Source organism: Contarinia nasturtii, unplaced genomic scaffold, assembly GCF_009176525.2.
Source record: "Contarinia nasturtii isolate CC-2019 unplaced genomic scaffold, AAFC_CNas_1.1 Cnas_scaffold_129, whole genome shotgun sequence".
Taxonomy (NCBI): domain Eukaryota; kingdom Metazoa; phylum Arthropoda; class Insecta; order Diptera; family Cecidomyiidae; genus Contarinia; species Contarinia nasturtii.
Window position 1 is genome coordinate 2,210,343 of NW_022197486.1, and position 19,969 is coordinate 2,230,311.

The window sequence follows — 19,969 nt, forward strand, 5'->3', positions numbered from 1 at the left end:
TAATGTTTTGTGAAGCGGGGAATAGACGTGGAAAATCGTTTTAAAGTTTTTACGGCATAGCCAAACAGTGTGGAAAAACTGAGTGCATTCTTGCATATGAATATTTTCAGTTTTAAACGGAAGAACGAACATTATGACACGATAAGGTGAAAAAAAAGTTTGCATCATGCATTCCGGCAGTGTTGGCGGCTGTGGCTACGTCCGAAAATTGACTGAAAACGACTTGATGTGAAATAATATTAAGTCGTTCATTTACGGTATGCAAGCACAAGAGACACAATGGCGCAACTATGCAACACAAAAATTGTGTGCAATGACATTGTGTCAAATGTTCTCTATCACAAGTGTGCCAAGAAAAACAACTTGAATTTTCAAGACAGAGTGAAAATGTAACGACGGAATAAGAAATACCACCTGCATTCAGCAATCACCTTTCGGGTCGAATTTCGATGAAATTCTTAAGTAATGTTAAGAAGTTTTGCCAAAAAAAAGAAAGTAGAAAAACACGTACCACCGACACCACATCGTTCGTGTACATGCCATTATCACTTCGACTAACACTTACACAGTAAAATAACATTTGACATTCAAAGTCGGCAAACCAAGAAAGATAAAGACTGTATTCGAAACAGGCCTCGCTCGAACCAAACAAAATTGAATAAGGAAAAAAGGCACGAACACAAATGTAATCGAACGAACAGTACAAGGACAAAGTAGGAAATGAAATGTGTATGATATATGGAAATGGAATAGAAATATTTGGCAGAACGAGTAAGTTCATGCAAATTGTTCAGTGACTATATGTCTTGCACTTGAAAATACACGCATTTTCTTTGCCATACATTTTACATATTCATTTTGCTTGAAATACGAATATGTTGCTAAATATAGTACATGCCACCATTCGTAACGTGAGAGAGTGACTTGAATGTTTCTAAAACACCCTTGAGACAAATTATCTACACAGTCATTTTCAGTGGCATCCGAACATTTTGAGAGGAATTGTTGTCGACGCCACTATTTGAATGAAAATACGGTGAATTGGAAAGAGAATGTGCATGCACAATTGTATACACATGAGCTTAAGCATTTTTAATGGTTTACAACGGTGTTGTACATTTTCAAGCTTCCATATCAAATGTCGACAGACACGCATGAAGCGCAAATAGCAAACGTTAATAGCAATCGAAAAAGAACAAGAAACGAAGAGCTTGTGTGCACATTTGTTTGAGAGTAAAACATTGAATAAAAAGCCACAAAGCAAATAAGAAAATTTACTATGGTTGTTGTCTAAATCATTTGGGTAAAAATGAGCATACGAATAGGTACGTAAGTAGAATAAGTTTGCGTTAAATTTGGATCGTCCCTCAAATGAATATATGCAAATTTTGCCGCCATTCTGCGTATGCGTTGTTATTTTCTGTATAACACGATTGAACTCTCGAAATCACAGCCAATTTACGAAAATAAGGTGAATTGAAGTAAATGGGATATTTGTCTCATTTTCTTCGCCGTTGTTGTCAATGATTCCAGTTGCATGAATCTCGGCTAACACGAGAGGCATTAAAATGGCCAGTCACATCTAACAAGTGTCATCATTTTCATGGCAATCATTTTATTTTTTCAAGCGACACAAACGAAAAATGGAGGAAATTAATAAAAATGGCTATGTTGCTTTGATTCAGTTCGCCACCGACAAAGACAATCGACGATGATGACAACAACAACAACAACACCGCAAACTCATAAAGACGATTAATAGCTGTTATTAGGCACCTATAACGCCTGTTAAGATTCATTAAAATATTCAACAACCACAATCGATAACACAACGAAACAAAACATTTTTTTTCATTCAACCGCTCATAAATGGTTTAGGTAAATTTGGAGCGCGAAATAGACACTCGAAGTAACAAGGCGCGCGCACATACATAAACACACACATAAATGCACATACCAACACACAAACACATTAAAAATATTGTTGTGTTTCCCTATCTCCCGCCCTCCATTGCTATTATTGTTATTATTATGATTTTCTGTAATACAAATCACAACAAAGCACCATCACCATCATACAGTCCAGTTATTACAGCGAGACTAATAAAAAAGCACACAGCACGATAATACATGACCAGAACCAAAAGCGCCAAACTGATGCCATGCAAATTCCATTAGTTAGAAACGCTTGGGGATTTTTCCGCTGGGTTTTATTATTCATATCACACGCGCTATGTTGCGAACGCCAGGCCAAATGCTAAATACATGTATTCTTTAATGCCAAGGACATTTTAGCATTTTTAATTTTTCAAGTATACATTATAGATCTTTTTTTGAATTAAATTCTCTGCAGTAGCACACTTGAACCAGCGCCAATTGGAATGGATGCTTACCATTATTTTTTTTTGTTATCCAATATATTGGAAATGAAAGTCGAAAAAAATCCATGACACAAAATTGAAATTGGTCGATTTGAAATATTGCCCTGAAGTAATTATCATATTGAATTTAATGGTTTGGTAGTGGTAGTGTTTCGGGGTAGTCTAAAGATTAAAATATACTGGCTATTTAGTCGTTCATCATATTTTGATCCCCACTATACTATTCGCACACAAAAAAAGCATCGCATGTGAAGCGAAAAAAGACATAAATTTATGATAATTACGTGAGCTTTGGGTAGGGGTGTTTGTATGCATATTATATGCTATTAAAGTAGAAAAATGGTTCGAATTGTACGTGCTTTTTTCTAACCAAAATGCAAAAAAAAATTATGTAAAAATTGAGACGCAGAAAAATAAAATGAATCTTGACGCAGCTGAAGAAATGGCACCTCACTTGTCACCTCGGTGGAAAGAAAATGAAAAGTAATGGATTCGTTAAAATGAATATAAAATATCATTTATTTAATCTTTTTCCCGTAATGTTAGAGCAATTTCTGTTTTTAATGGAATTTATAGAATGAAACTGGATGTTGTACGGGACGCACCTTGTTTTACTTTTAAAGCTTCCGTGTTAAATGGACGACGCCGTATTTTATTTGATATCCATTGAATGTGTACTAAAATGAACTTGGCTATAAACCTTGGTGCGATGAAAGCATGGAAAACAAGCGTTAAATTTACCAAATAAAATAGATGTTTAAACAGCGTAAGCAGAAGAGAGGGACCAAGTGTGAGAGAGAAATAAAGAATATTGGCGTTTAATGAATATGAATTATTTGGTAATATGTTGAAATCAACCACACAATCGGTCGGGACAGGAATGAAATTGTCGGCCTCGTGGCGCAGAAATGAACAACAAACCACCGTTGAACAGCAGACAAAGATCGGTCCACCAAGAAAGGTCCTAAGACATTTCCCGTCTATGTGCTTATTTGATAGTGGGAATGTTAAAAGAAAATAATGCAGGCTACAATGCGAGAATAAATATATATTGGCCGAAATGGCAACAGGAATTGTGTGGTTGTGTGCCATTTCTATCAGATGGTTTAGTTTGCTTCTTCAATCATTTGCTAACTTTTATCCATACAACAGAGAAAAAAAAAGAATGTGGATTGCGTGATTTTGGCTCACCTTCGCACAAAAGAAAACTCAATTTTGCTTTTGGCCGCCTGTTTTCATTGCTGTGCCACCTCTGTTGCTTGTTGTTGTTGTTGGTGGTGGTGGTGGTGTGGTGTTTCTCTTTCCTCTCACGCTCACCTTTAATTTGTTTACGTATGTGGCTTGAATCATATTCAACCCACTCTCGGTTTCAACCCATGCTCATTTCCTTCTTTTATTTCAAAAGCGAACCGACAAAGAGAGAAAAAGGATAGAAAAAAATTGTATTCAACTAATACTTCTAGCGTTTCGCTTACCCACCAAATTGGCGAAACTTACTACTTTTGATTTTAGTTGAATGTGAAATTCGTTGAAAACTGGTCGGCATAAATGATTTTTGCGCTACTTATTTTGTGCGCGCACCGTTTGTTTATCGCGAAAGAAAGTTTTTCGTTTCTATAATTTTTTGGTGTTTATTGTTGTTGTTCTTGATGTGAATTAGACCGTTTCGTGTTCTATTCGCTCATCATTATCCATCAGACCTTGTTGTTTAATCATTCTATTTTGTTGCAAGTTTCCATGTGAGTGCCATCAATTTTTATTTTGTTCATTGCTTTTATTAGTTTTGCTTTTTATTTCTTCGTCATTTCTTTGGAATTGTTTTCTTTTTCGTTGGAAATTCCTTCGTTTTACGTCTCGTGAAAATAAAATGAGAAAATTGGCGCATTTTTGTGTGTATATGTTAGTGAGATGAAGAAAGGTTATGAAATGCCTCACATAAAATTACTGTGCACTTGAATTTCAACAAAATAAAATTCAAACGGAAACTGTGAAACATGTGTTACAGTGTTATAGCCAATTGCAAAAAGAAAAGAAATTACCAAACAACTTTAGACTATGTCGAAAATGAGCTAAATAATTTAACAGAATCAATTAGAATTAATGATTTTTTTTTCTCTCAGCTCATTCGGATTTAGAGTAAACTTTATGTTATTCATTTATCTTCTCATTTGTGAAAGATAAGAGCCTACACAAAACTAAAATTGCTACTATTTTCACGTGCAAATCATTCTGCGTCAATTTTAAATGCTTGCTATAAAAACTGAACTGATTTTTTTTTCAAATGGCTACCGATTAAATGGCAAACGTGTATTGTCGATAAAATCATAATGAGAGGATGCATCGTCATATTAATTAAAATGAATATCAATTAAATCAAAGTTAGCCAAATTAATCAAGCATCACACTATTATGTGGCAATTAAAATAAGTGATGTTTTTGTATGTTGTAGCTGCATTTTTCTTCGATGTCGACATTGATTTTGTCGTTTATTGTATCTACTGTTATTTATTTGACATGTTGCCCATTCCACTATCACAATGTATCTTTTCGCGCGTCAAGCGTTTCTCTCCGTTTTTAAGCGCTTGCTCTTCTCACACACCGCATTGGCAAATTGATAATAATTACTATCCAGAATTTCGGTATTAAACGTAATTAAAAGAAGAAAAAAATATTAGAACTAAGCTGGATAGGAACTAGAAATTTGTCACGATTTTTTTTCTCTCTTTTAATACAATGGCTACAAAACCATTTTGAAAGAAATTTAAACAATTTTCAGGCAAGTGTTAGTTTAAGAATCATTACATATTGAATTTATACTCATTTTTTTCTATCTTTGCTACGACGTGAGCGAAAAAATGAATTAAGTAAGACACAGAGGAAAGAAAAAAAAAAAGAGTAAATAAAATGAAACCAAAATTGTGCGTAATCGAATTTTGTGAGATCATAAACACCGACGAGATCTGTTGTTACACATGCACACACTTGTTCACGTTTCGATAAATTCGATGATTGGGCGAGCGTGTGTATGTGTGTATGTGACAGACAAAAGAGTGTTACGTTTAAACCGTATCATATTGTCATCGATTGCTGTGTGCGGCGATGCGGCCGCATTTTCATGTCATCAATTGGAGACCACCAAAACGTAAATCAACACCGTCAAACCATTGTCATCGCAATCGCTTATTTATTATCACCGATTACAGCCGAATTGCTATTTTTGTTACGTGCCCATGCAAACAAGCATCATTGCCAGCCGTCACATTTTTGAATCAGCCGCAGTTCATCCCGCTTTTTGGATTACACAAAATGTAAGTACTCAATGCCAAGTTTTTTTTTTAAATATTTATTTTCTTTTTAAATTCTCTTAAATTAAAGTAACATTAAGCCAATCAAATATTATGCAAAAATAAATTCGCTTGAATACGTTTGTTAATCGAACGTTGGAATATGTATGCGTGATGTCAAATGATATGGTAATATATTTTGTCACAATTCTGCTGCCGAACAATTGAACACATCAATTGAGTACGTCAAAACTGCAATAAAATATGGGAACAGACTTACACACACACAAAGTAACAAGTGCGAATTTAGCAAATTGGTTGATATAATTTTAACAACAAATGGTTCACAGGTGCAGCTGATGCCACAAAATGTATCGGTTTATTTTTCAATTATTCTCTCTTTTTCGATGTGCCTTTTTAATTTTCCAATATGTGTTTGTTTCAAGCTAATCGAGAGCAGCAAAAACTGTACAAACACACATGAAAAACTCATTCGCTAATGTTGCAGCAGACCATTTTGATAGAACATCTCTTTTAGATATTCGAATTGTTGAAATCAATTGGTTTTGTCCGTGGCTGTGTTTTTGATGTAAAAAGTGTGGAATTAAGCTTATATATATTCAAGTATATAGTATCTAGAGTGTATTCGAGTCACACGTTTGGAACTGTGTGTGTGTGAGTGTGTGTGTGTTATAGTATTTTTCTCTATTTCATTCGTTTAAAAAAGCCATCCATTTTCAATGATATTTAAAAATCATTCAAACTTAAAGTGCACTTACGATAGATGAATATGGATGCTATTAGTGAGAGTTCGAATGTTATCACCTCAATTTAAAAATGATCGTTACAAAATCGATTGTCAAACACGGCAAAAATCTACGTGCGAGAAAATCATCGTGCACCACATGTCATCAGACAAAATGGCAAATAACCGTACGTAATATAAGGAATATGAGTCGTTGGAAGGAACATGTTTACAACCATTTTATAAAATGTGATGACACAGCAGTGGCAGTATGAACGATATGATACGATATTTATATGTGTGTATTGCAGCTATGACCTGGAATCACGTATTTAACGATATTGCTTCTTAACGGCTGGTGAGAATTTTCGCCATACACTGCACCGGTTCAAATGTGAATTTTCCATATTTTATTGAACAATTATCGATATTGCGTGTGCATAAAAATCATGTTTCTCTATTTCATTGTCTACCAGTTGAGAGCCTTGCAAAATTGAGTATATATTTTTTTTTATTGATGTGTAAACGCGACTATGCTTCATTATCAAGCCAAGTAAATGAGGTGCTTTCGGAATGTTATGCACAAGGCCATACCAATAGAGTTAAATATGGTTTAATGGTTCACATAAGAAGAGTTTGCATGTTTTATTTTCCTTAATGATTAGCACACATAACATGCTTTTACACTGACACATGAGCGTATACATTTTGAAATATGTACACTGGTCATAAGCAGGAGCTCAAAAATTGCTCATGGCACTTGTACGCGAATTAAAGCTTTAATTAAATTTGTATGTAGTACTGGAAAAAGCTCCACCATAAAAGGGCCAGTTTATTTTATAAATTTGTATTCTTTTCTCTTTCGCTCTATTTTTTTTTTCGTGCGTTTTCTCGTGGCTATTTATGGTTACGTCAGAAAAAGTTTGACGACAGCCTTTTCTCTTCCTCTATAAATTATCACTTTCATTAAACTTTCTCGATGTATTTTCGACTGTTTTATCAAATGCGTAAATCAACATACTTTTATTTTATTTCAAATTAGTGGTTTTTTCTGACGTAGTTCTTTTTTCGCGAAATCTCATCAAAACTTTCGCTTTTCTCTTGTCGAAATTTTCCGAGGAATAAAATTGTCCTCGAAACAAAAATGTCATTGCTTCTATTCCTCTCGCTATTTTTTCAACGCAAAAATATTTATAAGCTCATTTAAAATTAGGATAATTTATCCAAAAGAAGAAAGAGAGAGACCCATTCATAGATGGACAGATAGTGAGCCCAAAATGAGTACCGAATATCGCCCGTACACAATTAAATACTAAACCGGAACAGTGAGCGAATTTGCATTGGCAATGTGAATGTTTTGAGCTGAATTATAATGTGCAGTCATGAAAAAGAAAACTATATGATGATTTGAATAGAGCTCCTGATTGTGCAATTGTTTAAGCTGTAGTGAGAATAAGTGAACCAAGCGCACCTGATTGCAATGTAGATTTATGTACAATTGAAGTGTTAATTTTATTGAGAATATATTTTTTTTTGTATGTTTGCACATTTCCAATTGTGAAACTATAAACGGTTGGTTTAGTATTGACCGAAAGTTTTGCTGGCTAAAATATTTCAACCATTCAAAAATCTAATGAATAAACACACGCACCCCTAAATACGGGGCCCACAAAATAATGTTCACAAATTGTTCATTTTGATTTTCGGGTTTGTTTGCAAATATTCATATTGTACGTTCATTTGTCGAATCCAATGCAGATAGATTGGTGGAATGAGTTGGATGGCATTGGTAAAATAATTGGCCAAAAACTGTGTTCAGCATATTTAAACGTGTGGAACTTCAAAGCTGAATTTTTCATTACGAAGAGTGAGTATTATATTGTATGGTGAGATAAAGTTTTGTTCGCCCACGAAATTACACACACACTCACATGTATGTATTCAATAGCCTGAAATATACTTGTCTGCAGAGCAATAAATTGAACTATACTAATCCAAATGCAATGATACCATTTCTCCAGCAAATTTATGAAGCAAAATTGAATGAACAAAAAGAAAGAAAAGAGAAAGAAATAAAAAATATAAATACATAACAAGAACCACCGATAAAACATCCAATATGAAAGAAAAAAAAATGTTTGTTGTTTTTGCTGTTGCAAAATATACAATGTATCCATATGTATGTATGTATTGCATGTCGAAATGCGATGTAAAGTGCTAACCGGAACATGTTGGAAGTGTTGTGTGTAAGAGCCTTGAAACTTGCCAAAAACTCATTCGTTGTTATGTTAACTCTATCTTTCTGTCGGCATGTGTTTCGTTCCGAAATTCATTCATTTTGTTGTTTTTTGATAATGGGTGCATGGTGATGGTGATGGTAATGGTGCTTTATACTTGTCTGACCACCATATACAAAACTGAATCATCGAATTATGCAAAGTTCATAGTTAAATTGCATATTTCTATGGTTCAGTAGCTATTCAATTCAATTCGTTTTAAATAAACGAAACGGAGTAATTCGACTGCAATGTTCTTTATTCAAGTGGATGAATTTGGATGTGGGTATGTGTGAGAAATATAGGGAAAAAAAGTGAGCGAAAGAAGATGGGTGTATACATGTGCCAAAAGGAACGATAGTTATCTTTTGCTATTGTCTCTTTTGCTCATAAATCCTTATAAAATCCGTGAATCGATGAATTTCAAGTTATTCGACTAAAGAAAATGGATTTGCTTGCATTCAGTCAAATTATTTTTCTTTTTCACATATTTTTCAATCGCTCACTTTTACAATGCTAATGTGAGTTTGAAATGTTGGAATTATTATTGTACGCAAAATGAAAAGGCACACAGACTGACGGGTCGAATAAAATAAAGCCACATGGATTGAACGAAAAAGTGCCATAGTCAAAATTATTATTGACAATACTATGATTATTTCTTTGTTATTTTTTCTCTAAAATATTATCGATTAGGCTGCAGGCATCTATCAAAAAGGGAATTGATTGTTTATTGCAAAATCTCGGCATTTTGTGTGGCTTTGAATCTTTGAACGCATCTCTGTCACGCAAACAAAGACACATGAGAGACATACCAGCAAAAATGAAATGAAGCACGACGGAAAGTCAAGTAAAACAGCATATTGACTTAACGTACGAAGACAATATTCAATGAACTGAGAGAGTGTATGTGTGTTTGAGAGAGAGACAGAGAGTGGGAGAGTTAGAAATTGTTTGCAATATGTTTTTTTTTTTGTGTGTGTGCTATTACGAGGAGTACATATGATTTGCTTTGTTAGAGAGAACATACATGTGAATATGGAGATTAAGCGTGCGGCACAGAGAGAATTATTGCAATCGACAAGTCCCTTGAGGAAAAATTGGTTCGATTAACTGAACCAACGTATGTGCAATGGACACATATTGTCCTGCTGAAGCGAGCACATTTATTTTTCGTTGTCATTTTATTCTTCGGTTGTATTGTTGCCGTTTTTTCTCATTGCATTGCTGGCCAATGTGTATGTTTAGTATTGATGTGTTGTTAAAGCCATTTTTGAATGCATTTGTTGGCCCGGCGTGTGTTATTTTGATTTTTCGCCTGTTGTGCGCTGGTATACGATTGGATTTTGTGCAAAGAAATTGTGTGTATAATCGAAAACGATTTTTTTTCGCTCTCGTTCCCTCTCTCTTCATGCACTCCACACATTGTTTATTCGGTTCATGCTCTGAAATACATGAAGATATTGTGCTTGTTGCACTGCAAATCACATTTTGCACAATTATACGATTGTGAAAAAGGGAAACGACGACAATCATGACAACGACAAGAGATGGTAAATAAAGCTTACTTATTACACAAAGAATATGTCTGCTACATTCCAGTAAACGGATATGTTTAACATTGTATTATAATCTGCAAAGAGGAGAAAAAAACTATATTCTATTGAGAGTTACAGTTTTATTAACGATAGCATACAATTTTCAAAGCAAACTTTATTCGTCGCACTCTCATTTTCTCTTCCTTTACGTTCACTGTTTTCGGTTGCTGTGCCCGTTCTTTTATATTCACTGCTACATCTCCCCTTTCACGTTGTAACAGAGAACAAAGTTTTGTGAATATATCGCGATGTTTTACATCCCTACACCGTTCGTTTCACATCTATAATAGATAAACTATATGCGAATGTAATATTACTTCAATTCTTTGAATTCTTTTGTTTTGTACATGATGTGCCGTCCTCTCTTTTACTCTCTCTCTGTCTCTCTTCCATTCTGACGCTTGATGCGGGCGTTTTGCGGCAAACGTGTTTTGTTTCTCGGCTTTTCGTAATAGATGTAATAGATCCCATGTGTACATTAAAAGTCACCGAATAAAAATGTGTTCGAGTGTGTGTTGAAATGGTACCGAAAACGACACAAGCGCCACATAAAAATGAAAATGATGATACTGCTTTTATACAAGTCAAGGTTTTATTTCTTCTTCTCTTTTTTTCATTTTTGTTTCAGATGTGTGTGTGTTTTCTTCGTTTTGAATACGTGAGTTTATATATAATACATAAGTAATGCAGAAAGGTTGATTCTTTGTCCTTTTTCATTTCGTTTCGGTTTTCGTCGTTTACATTTTTCGAAATACAAAAGCGCACCCAATGAACGAATAATAACACGATATGACAAAAATGAACGCAGATCTTTTTTTGTTTCTCTTATTTGTGTACACGTATGTATGGCTGCATACTATTATTTGTGAAGATTCAGTACCATTTATTTTGTCAACAGCAAATGGGCTTGAAAATAAAATCTTCATTTTCTACATGCACACACACACACCTGCGAATGCAACCATCCACTTGGATTATAACTGAAAATCACAAGTAATATAAATATTCCCGACCGGAATCCATTGAGTTCAACAATGCCTCCTTGGCAGTGTACGACCATATTTATAATTTTTTATTCTTGTTGTTGGTGTTGTCCGTACTTGTGCTATTGCTTATTGCATGCCCCATCCAATGTAATAGCAAGCAAAGGAACAAAATTACTCGTAAAAAAGTCAACATTACAATGAAATTATTTTTGAAGAAGAAAAAAAAGCTGTTCGTTGAAAGCACTGAAAAAACCATTCGCCTCTCACAACACAAACGAAGAAAATTACTTTTTCAGTTGTTCAAATAAAATACCCACCGTCATATATGATATTATTAATAAATATTTGGCTTTTGGTTTTCTTGTGGTAAAATGTGCAAAAAATATTATTCGCATAAAAAATTATGGTAAATTGGGGCTCGAAACCTTATTACCTGCTCATATTATTTTCGATTACAAAAACAAATTAAACAAACACTTCGAAGCTTTCGGCCACAATGGAATTCGTTGAAATTATTATATCGTTCACATAAATATACAATATTATTGTTATTTTCGTCCAACTTTAATAAGAGAAAAAAAAAGAAATACTCTTGATGAAGAAAAAAAAAACGAAACAATGAGAATTGATCGTCCATTTTTAATGCAAATCAAACCTGAACAGCCAAACCTACTTATGATACAAACATAAAATTTGCACTGTTTCATTTATTATGAAAGATTTCATTATTTATGCGGCCAAAAAAAGCATCAACATTTTATAAACTTGAACCGAATTCAAAAGAGAGAAACACGTGCGCATTTTATGTGTTTTTGGTTTTGAAATCGTAACATTTCGACCGCTTTCTAAAATAATTGTGTGCACACGTCTAAATAAAACCAAAAAAAAAAAAATGTCTTGGGTGACAGATGCATTCAGAAAAAAAATCTATTTTATTATCCATTCAGTGCGTTGCATTGAATTAAACAATTGTGGTTTGTATTTTGAGCCAAAAAGTGTCATTTATTCTGTTAACCATATCGAAGATTCTTCAAGTCTCGCGTACATATATGAATTGGTGCGTTATCTGATTGAAATTGATGTCGAATTCCAGCGGAATAAATGTTGCATAGAAAAACATCAAAAAGTAAAAGCGGAAGCGTGCATCCAGTGATATCCATATCATACAAAATAAATGTCGGTTAAGACATTACACAACGTGTTTCGTATACAGCTTGAACAATGTTTGTTTTATCGCCGCTATCAATTAATTTTACGGCTCGTACGTGCTGTGTAGATGCATCGCAGCAGTGGCAAATGTTGATACACCACTTCCCAAAAATTGATGATGATTGCCTGCCAAATGTCATCCCGAGAGTGAATACGAAAAAAAAATAAACGTTCGCCACGTTTGTACGTGAAAATGGTCTAACACATTTTGATAACCATATATCCATAATCATGACGAACGAAAGATAAAAAAAAAACGAACTGGTACTCATGCACGGAGTTTCTCCACACAACCGACAACAAAAATATAGAATAACGTTTATTGACAACACATCCGATAAACAAATAAAATGACAAACCAAAAACCACCATCAGAATGACAGCCAGGGTTCTTTTTCGCATTCAAATCAGCAAAGATTGAAATACGCAATGACAAAAAACAGCAACAACAACAAAATATGCAAACATTTGCCAATATTTCAATACGACGAAAATCAATTTGGGTGTTTAGCGTACGTTTTGTTGTTGTTATCATCATCGTTCAATATTTTTTGGTGTGCCGTCATTTGAAAGTTGCTATTGACAGGTTGATTAACGGCCCATACTTGGCTTCTTTTATTTGTGCAAAAAACGAGCTTTGTATGCGTGTATTGTTGTTTTTTTTTTTTTTTTTTCAAACAAAAAACCAGTGAACCTCGATGGTAAAATTGAGCAATTGATTATTATTGGTTAGCCGATTGAGTGCTGAAAAATGAATAAATACTTACTGTGGCTTAATCACAGCATGCCAATTTTTCCAATACGCTCCAACATCAAAATTGTTTCCATTTATCGATGAAAACTTTAGGAATTTTCTAATTTATTGCCATTGACACACATCTCGATTCGTCTTCATTCTACTAATTTGACATCATTAAAGATGTACGAGTAGATTGTTTAGGCGGCTTCAATGAAAAAAAGTTCGTTGATGATCAACGTCATTCATTAATTACACTCAATCGATGGATATGACTGAATTCAATGGTCAATTAGAAAATGCTTAATTCTTCATTTTAAAATGCTTTCGCTACACATTTGCTCTTGCATTTTATATGATCATTTAACAAAAAAAAAATGCTACTACAATTTAAAATAATTCCATCCTTCTTTTATTCGCCATTTGAAATTGGCCAAATCTATTATTTTCAGTCCATTTGTGTAATTTACTGATTAAAAAAAATCGCTTGCGATAAATTTTCTGAATACTTTTTGATCTATCACGTTTCCCCAACAAATTCAATCACAAAGACTGGCAAAGAGGCCAATGCAAACAAAACGAGTATTGAATGTATAAATGAAGCTTTTAAAATCTATCACCATGATGACTCCTTTAATGCCATGTTTGTGCGTGCATTCATGATTGTTCTATTGAGAACTGAGGCGAAAACTGGCGTGCAATTTTGTGAATGTTAATTTGAAATTGCGAAGAGGAGAAAAAATCCATCCAGTTTTCAATGAAATGAACATGCTAAAAGCATTGTACGGTATACGAAATGGTAAAATCGAACTATAATGGTTTTTAATCTACAAATAGACATGTCGACTTCAAAATGGACGATATAAAATTGAGTGCACACTTATTCAAGAGCTTTTATTGTAAATTATGTTTGACGAATGATGACTGAATTCGAATTGGCAAACCGTTTCATAGTGATAATCATCAAACAATCAATGTTTAATTATTATTTATCCATCTACATCATATATGAGTCGAGCATTAAGAGAAGTGCCATGACTTCATGGTATGGAGAAAGCGAAATGAGTTTGATAAGCTAGAAAACGAAGAAAATAACAGAGTGCTAGTGAACCAGAAATGAACATCATTGAGACTCTGGTGGCGCTTTATGTGCATTAATACTGTAAATGGTATTTCTGTTGCTCATTGCACAGAATTGCGAAATTCGACAAATTTGATCAACATTCAATGCCATCTCAGTGCAGAAATACGAATATAAATCATTTCCTATGTGTATTGATTCACTTTAACGGTCATTTTTGTGAATTCGTGTTTCGGCATGAAGATGTCGCTTATTTTTCACAACACCACTTCTCCACTATGCATGAACATCATTAAGCTTGTGTGATTGCAATTCATTAGATGAACCATAGTTGATTGGTACTCGTTGCATGCAGCCCACTTATAAATCCATTGTGCATGTAGTGCACGGATAGTGTGGTATTGTCGACTGACAGAATGCCACAGAATGAATGACCGAAAGCACGAAAGCAAACGAAAAGACAATATTACGCGGGCGATATATTCCAATGAAATTTACACTCCAGACACAGGACGAGACGCATATGAACCTTTCCAAGGGCGCGTTCCACATACTTTAATCGTTTCGATTGCTTTGTCCAAATCGAGAAATAGAGATCTGCATTGAAAATCAGCTACATCAATTCCGTGTCATTTGCGTAAACTGTTTAGTTGTGAGACTGGACTCACCTTAAAGGCGGCGCCACAATCACATTTGACTTTATGTGTTTCCATGAATTTTATGTGAGAAATGCCATTCAATTTCCTCGCTTTTGTCAGACATACATACTCATATATGTGTGTCATATAGATTCCGATGCAGGGAATTAGCCGGTATAGGTGGTGTAGTGACATTGCAAAACACTCTTTGATATTGAAGCTGCATAGGTTGGCTTTTATCTTGTCGTTCTATTGATATGTGTTGGCACGGAATTGCGCTCTCTGAATGATCCATATCGACGAACTGGATCAGCCAGACGAGTGTGAGAAGAAGTGGAAATACGTTGAGTGCTTCTCTATTAATACTTGAACGTTTCATATTCTATTCATTGCGAACATTTTTTTTATCGTCCATTTTTTTTCACTCACTTTCTCACTCATTTTTCTATTCAAACTGCCAAACAATATTAACGCAGTGTCGCCTCACATGTCGCATCGAACATATTTCACATAATTTGCATTGTTCCCGTTCTTTTAGTCTAAGTAACTTTTCGCATTGTTTGAAATATTCCCATTTTTGAATGCACACTCAAATTTAATCAGAAGCGAATAGAAAAAAAACGAAGTTAAATGATATCACCGATGACATGTAGAGTGTTCACATATCAATCGATGATCGATCCGGTCAAAGACAAACAGAAACACAAACATCAACCTATAAATATTAAACTCCAAACAAACAAGTGAGAAAGCTATAATGTCATTCACACACGAAAAAACAACCACAAATTTGCATTGCTTCATTTTATAAACATTTTTGGTTCGAGGTCAATCATTCACAGATATATTGACGCAGTACTGTGTGATCATGACATTTAAAAAAAAGCAACACAATTGCATTTTATTCAAATTCGAATAAAAAATTATGTATTGTGCTGGTTTGTCGATATTCGAAAAAGTTCCAAACCCAAAAATTTCCCATATAAATCTGTATACATGCATATCTGTTATTTTACACAAAAATGGTTGTCTCTCTGGTTTAATTTTCTTCTTTTTAGATTTCTCGCTTCGAATTTTTATTAAAAATGTAAAGTGTTTTGTATGTAATCGGTGTTGGCGCCAACTCATTGTCATTTCCAACTATTTACCACATTATTCATAATTGCCATACAAAAAGATGAGTTCGACGAGCTAAGAATTTAAGTGGCATTGGAAGACGAAAATGAACATTAAACGACAACGACAATTTTATTATTTAAATTCCTGATTCAGTCGCCAACGTAAATGGCTATCGTTGAAATCTCCCACTTTCTCCCTAGGGGCTCGGAACTTGAGAAAAAAAAACATCAAATAAACACAGTTAACATATACATGCATGACATGATTAAACATGACAATAACATCGGGCTAAAAATTTATATTTCTTTGACAAAAAAAAAATAATTTGGCTGAAGAACTTCAAAAGCGTGTAATTAATACTCTTATAGTAAGCCTGTGTGATTTTACAAATGACGTTCCACTAAATGACATATACCATTTACCGCCATTTTGCGTATTTACGATAATCACGAATATTCACAGAAAGTGAAGTTATTGTCACTACTCAAAATGCACCCATATTCGTGAATATGCAAGATTTTTCACGAATAAAAAAATACTTCCAAGCCCCTGGATTTCTCCTTTCCTCTTTCTCTCCCTCTCTTCCTCATTTGAAATTTCTTTTGCAGCCACAAACAATAAACCCGCCGTACGTAGTGCGAGCTGGAGAGAAATAAAAATCAAACATATACAGACATCATATATGCATGTATTGTTGAATGTAGCAATTCGTTCAATTAGAGGGCAAATCAATGGAAAACACACTTTGGAAAATAAATCAATTCAATTGAATTTGAAAATTATATTTGTTTCGCACGAATGTTATTAACAACTTAATGTTAATAACACAAATGATACAGTTTTAACATTGGCAAAATGGTGACTCGGTCGCGATGGTGTTCGGTAAGCGAACGGTTGAATGTGCGACCTCACCTCACATACGCCTCTGTCCATTTTCATATGCCAATATGACAATTATTACAGCAACAACATTTGCCATGAACACAGTTTTCCCTGTACGGTTGCATTTAAATTGATACATGACAACGATAACGAACGACGACTACAATAATATCTATTATTGATTATTGATGATTTCAAATGCAATGCGATTAATTTATGCATAATTTATTATTGAATTACCCATTCATTTGATTCATTTGGTGAGGTGATGGTTAGCATGAGGGACAAGAATTGGGGATCGGTCTTTAAAATGGGATTGCACTTAACAAACCCCCCTCTCTCTCTCTCTCTCTGTCTCGCACACTCATCCGGATAGAAATTGTCTGACGAGTCTGATATGACAGTGTCATTTAACTTGCTTTCCGATTGAAATGCAATACAATGGAGCAACATCAAAAGAAACATACTTTATTTATCTTTGACATTGTAATCGTGATTGGAAATGTATACTCATGCACCTTGTGATAGACGATGTTGCTGCAATTGCTTGTAATAAACAATAAATCGAGTTTTAATGTGAATTCAAAATGGAATAAAATCAACTCTTGGTTCGTTGAATTCACTTGATCGTCATAAAGAAACCATGTGCTCATTCTCACAAGCATTTGAATACACTCTACACTCAATCGACGACGACGACGACGAGGACGATGACGATGATGACGATGATGATTATAACGAGGATATGCACTGCGCCTCAACCATATTTGTTTTCTATCGTAGCGCTTTTTAAACACAAAAATGATCTATATTCAATATTACTGAAACATTGCGTTTATACACATCATTTTTTACAGCGTTATTTGCAGAAAAATACAAATATAGAGAGGAGCAAAATAACAGAAAAGATTTATAAAAAAATAAGAGGAGTTCGCATGCGATTGCATAAGAGTTTATTCTTATTGCATGCAACGGATTATTTCTATATGTATCATGGGACACGATGCACTCTTAAATAGGGATGTACTTCATTGAACTATATACAATTTGTTTCATAGTAAATATTTGGGCAACTTTGTGTGTGTGTGTGTGTGTGTGAAAGAGAGAGAGAGAAAAATAAGAGTCATTGCAAATACATGTCATGGTATGAAGCCATTTTAACAAGTGGCTGAATTTCATTTGAGCTAATAAAATAGAATCAAGTCGCAACCACTAACAAAGCGAAAAACATAACAATACTGTACACGTATGGATTATCATCAAATTGAAAAAGATTTATTTCAATCTAAAGTTGCAGGTTATCACACGAGCTTTCGGCTATGACGGTGAGCTTATATCATGTATACACAACTACAACTCAACTAAATGTATAATTGTGTATGAACAGAACGTTATATATGCAGGCATTTGTCCTGTTTGAGTTGGTTTGCATTTAATTGATTCTCGTAGCCGCAGTGTCTGATATGTGAAAGAACGAACGGAGAAATGCGAAACGAAGAGAAGAAAGCAAATACAATATACACTCTTCTTTTCCAGGCGTTTCTTTATTCGTTTTTCCGTTTCTTTTTTGTTATCGTTCAATGGTTTCTTGTTCGTTTACTTTTTGAAAAGTTCGTACTGTTACGTCTTTTGTTCTGGTCAATTCGATATTCGCTATAACATATCGCGAATTGGAACAAAGTAGCTAAATCGCTACACACGTCAAAAATTTGAAGAATCTTACACATTCGCAATCATGAATCGTGCATATTTTCGTATCGTGCAACGGATACAATTTTTTACTTTATATTGCTTACAATTCTAAGCCGCATAACAGACTCGAAACTTTAAAAATCTCAAGCTTTTAGATTTGTTGTTGTTGCTGTTGTTGTTACGTATTGTATTTGCTCCAGTCTCGATTTGCGCATAATTTTTATTGTACAATTTTTTTTGTGGAGAAAAGAAACTTAGAGCTTCAACGCTAAAACGCAATGTAAATGAAATGCAAAACGAATTTTCAAGCTTTTTTTGAGAACGAAGAAAATAATAAGAAAAAGAAAAGTCCGTGCGCCTGAACAGAAAACAAAGTGTTCAAAAAGTCGTTCACCATCAGCACTTATTCATTCGTGATTCAGCTTGAGTGTTTTGTATTCTTTCCCGAATAGCAATTTTCTGACTAAACACAATCTACTATATGTTTTACTCCAAGTGCTTTGTCGATTTCTCACTCTCATTCTCGACACTTTTTTCTCCCTCTCTTTATCGCTCTCTCTCTCTCTTGCTCTTTCTCTCACGCTTGTTGCCCTTCTTCATTTGTTCCATTTAAGGTGCATGCACAGATTTAAATGCCAATTATATTGTCTGAGAGATTATTGGGTGTATAAATTAATTTTGATCGTTTTTTTAAGGAAGGGAACATTTATTTAAAAATAATAAGAATGAGTACATTAACCAATGTACTGCCCATAGTTAGCTATGACTTCGGCCCATCTTCTTGGCAGCTTGTCGATTCCGCGTCGAAAGAATTCCTCATCTTTTCCAGCTATCCATTGATCGACCCATTCTCGCACTCCTTCAGAATTTCGAAACGATATCTCAGACAAGCCCATTTGCATTGATCGAAACAAGTGGTAGTCAGAAGGGGCAAGGTCTGGAGAGTACGGGGGGTGATCAAGCTCACCCCGACCAGAGTCCCCTATCTTTTTTTTTGCGATGTTTGGAATATGTCAAATTTTGATGAATCCTTCGACTATTTCTTGTCGCAGTTTTTCTCAATTTTTCTCTCAGTAATCTGCTCAAACGTATTGGTTGTAGTCGATACCGATCCCCCGTGACAGTTTCACCCGGTTTCAGCAGCTCATTATACACCACACCACTTTAATCCCACCAAATAATGAGCATTACCGAGAAATCATCAAAATCCTGCTATGCAATCGATTTTGATGATTGTGTGGGATTGAACGCTTATTTTTATGCCTGAGGTTATCGTAGCAGATGCCCTCTTCACTTCCAGTTACAATACGATACAAAAATTCCTTTCTCTCCTATTTTTGGA

At 34.5% G+C, this 19,969-nt stretch overlaps 2 protein-coding genes across 4 annotated transcripts in view; both read left to right on the plus strand.

Moving 5' to 3' along the window:
- The window catches only part of LOC116350443 (neurocalcin homolog), a 109,125-nt gene that overhangs the window by 5,150 nt on the left and 84,006 nt on the right, over positions 1 to 19,969 (plus strand). The window contains exon 1 of one of the 2 annotated variants that reach the window (XM_031782248.1): positions 4,103 to 4,120. The exons of the other annotated variant lie outside the window; for it this stretch is intronic. The gene's annotated coding sequence lies outside the window, so the exon portion shown is untranslated. Of the gene's footprint in view, positions 1 to 4,102; positions 4,121 to 19,969 lie in introns of those variants that run through there. 2 annotated transcript variants of the gene reach the window in all.
- Positions 1 to 19,969, plus strand: part of LOC116350421 (neuronal calcium sensor 2) — an 84,131-nt gene that overhangs the window by 5,128 nt on the left and 59,034 nt on the right. The window contains exons 2-3 of one of the 2 annotated variants that reach the window (XM_031782218.1): positions 5,158 to 5,523; positions 5,585 to 5,689. In XM_031782218.1, coding sequence (XP_031638078.1) covers positions 5,354 to 5,523; positions 5,585 to 5,689 — 275 coding nt within the window. In that variant the 5' untranslated portion in view covers positions 5,158 to 5,353. Of the gene's footprint in view, positions 1 to 5,157; positions 5,690 to 19,969 lie in introns of both variants that reach the window. The other variant, XM_031782225.1, reaches the window with a different exon arrangement.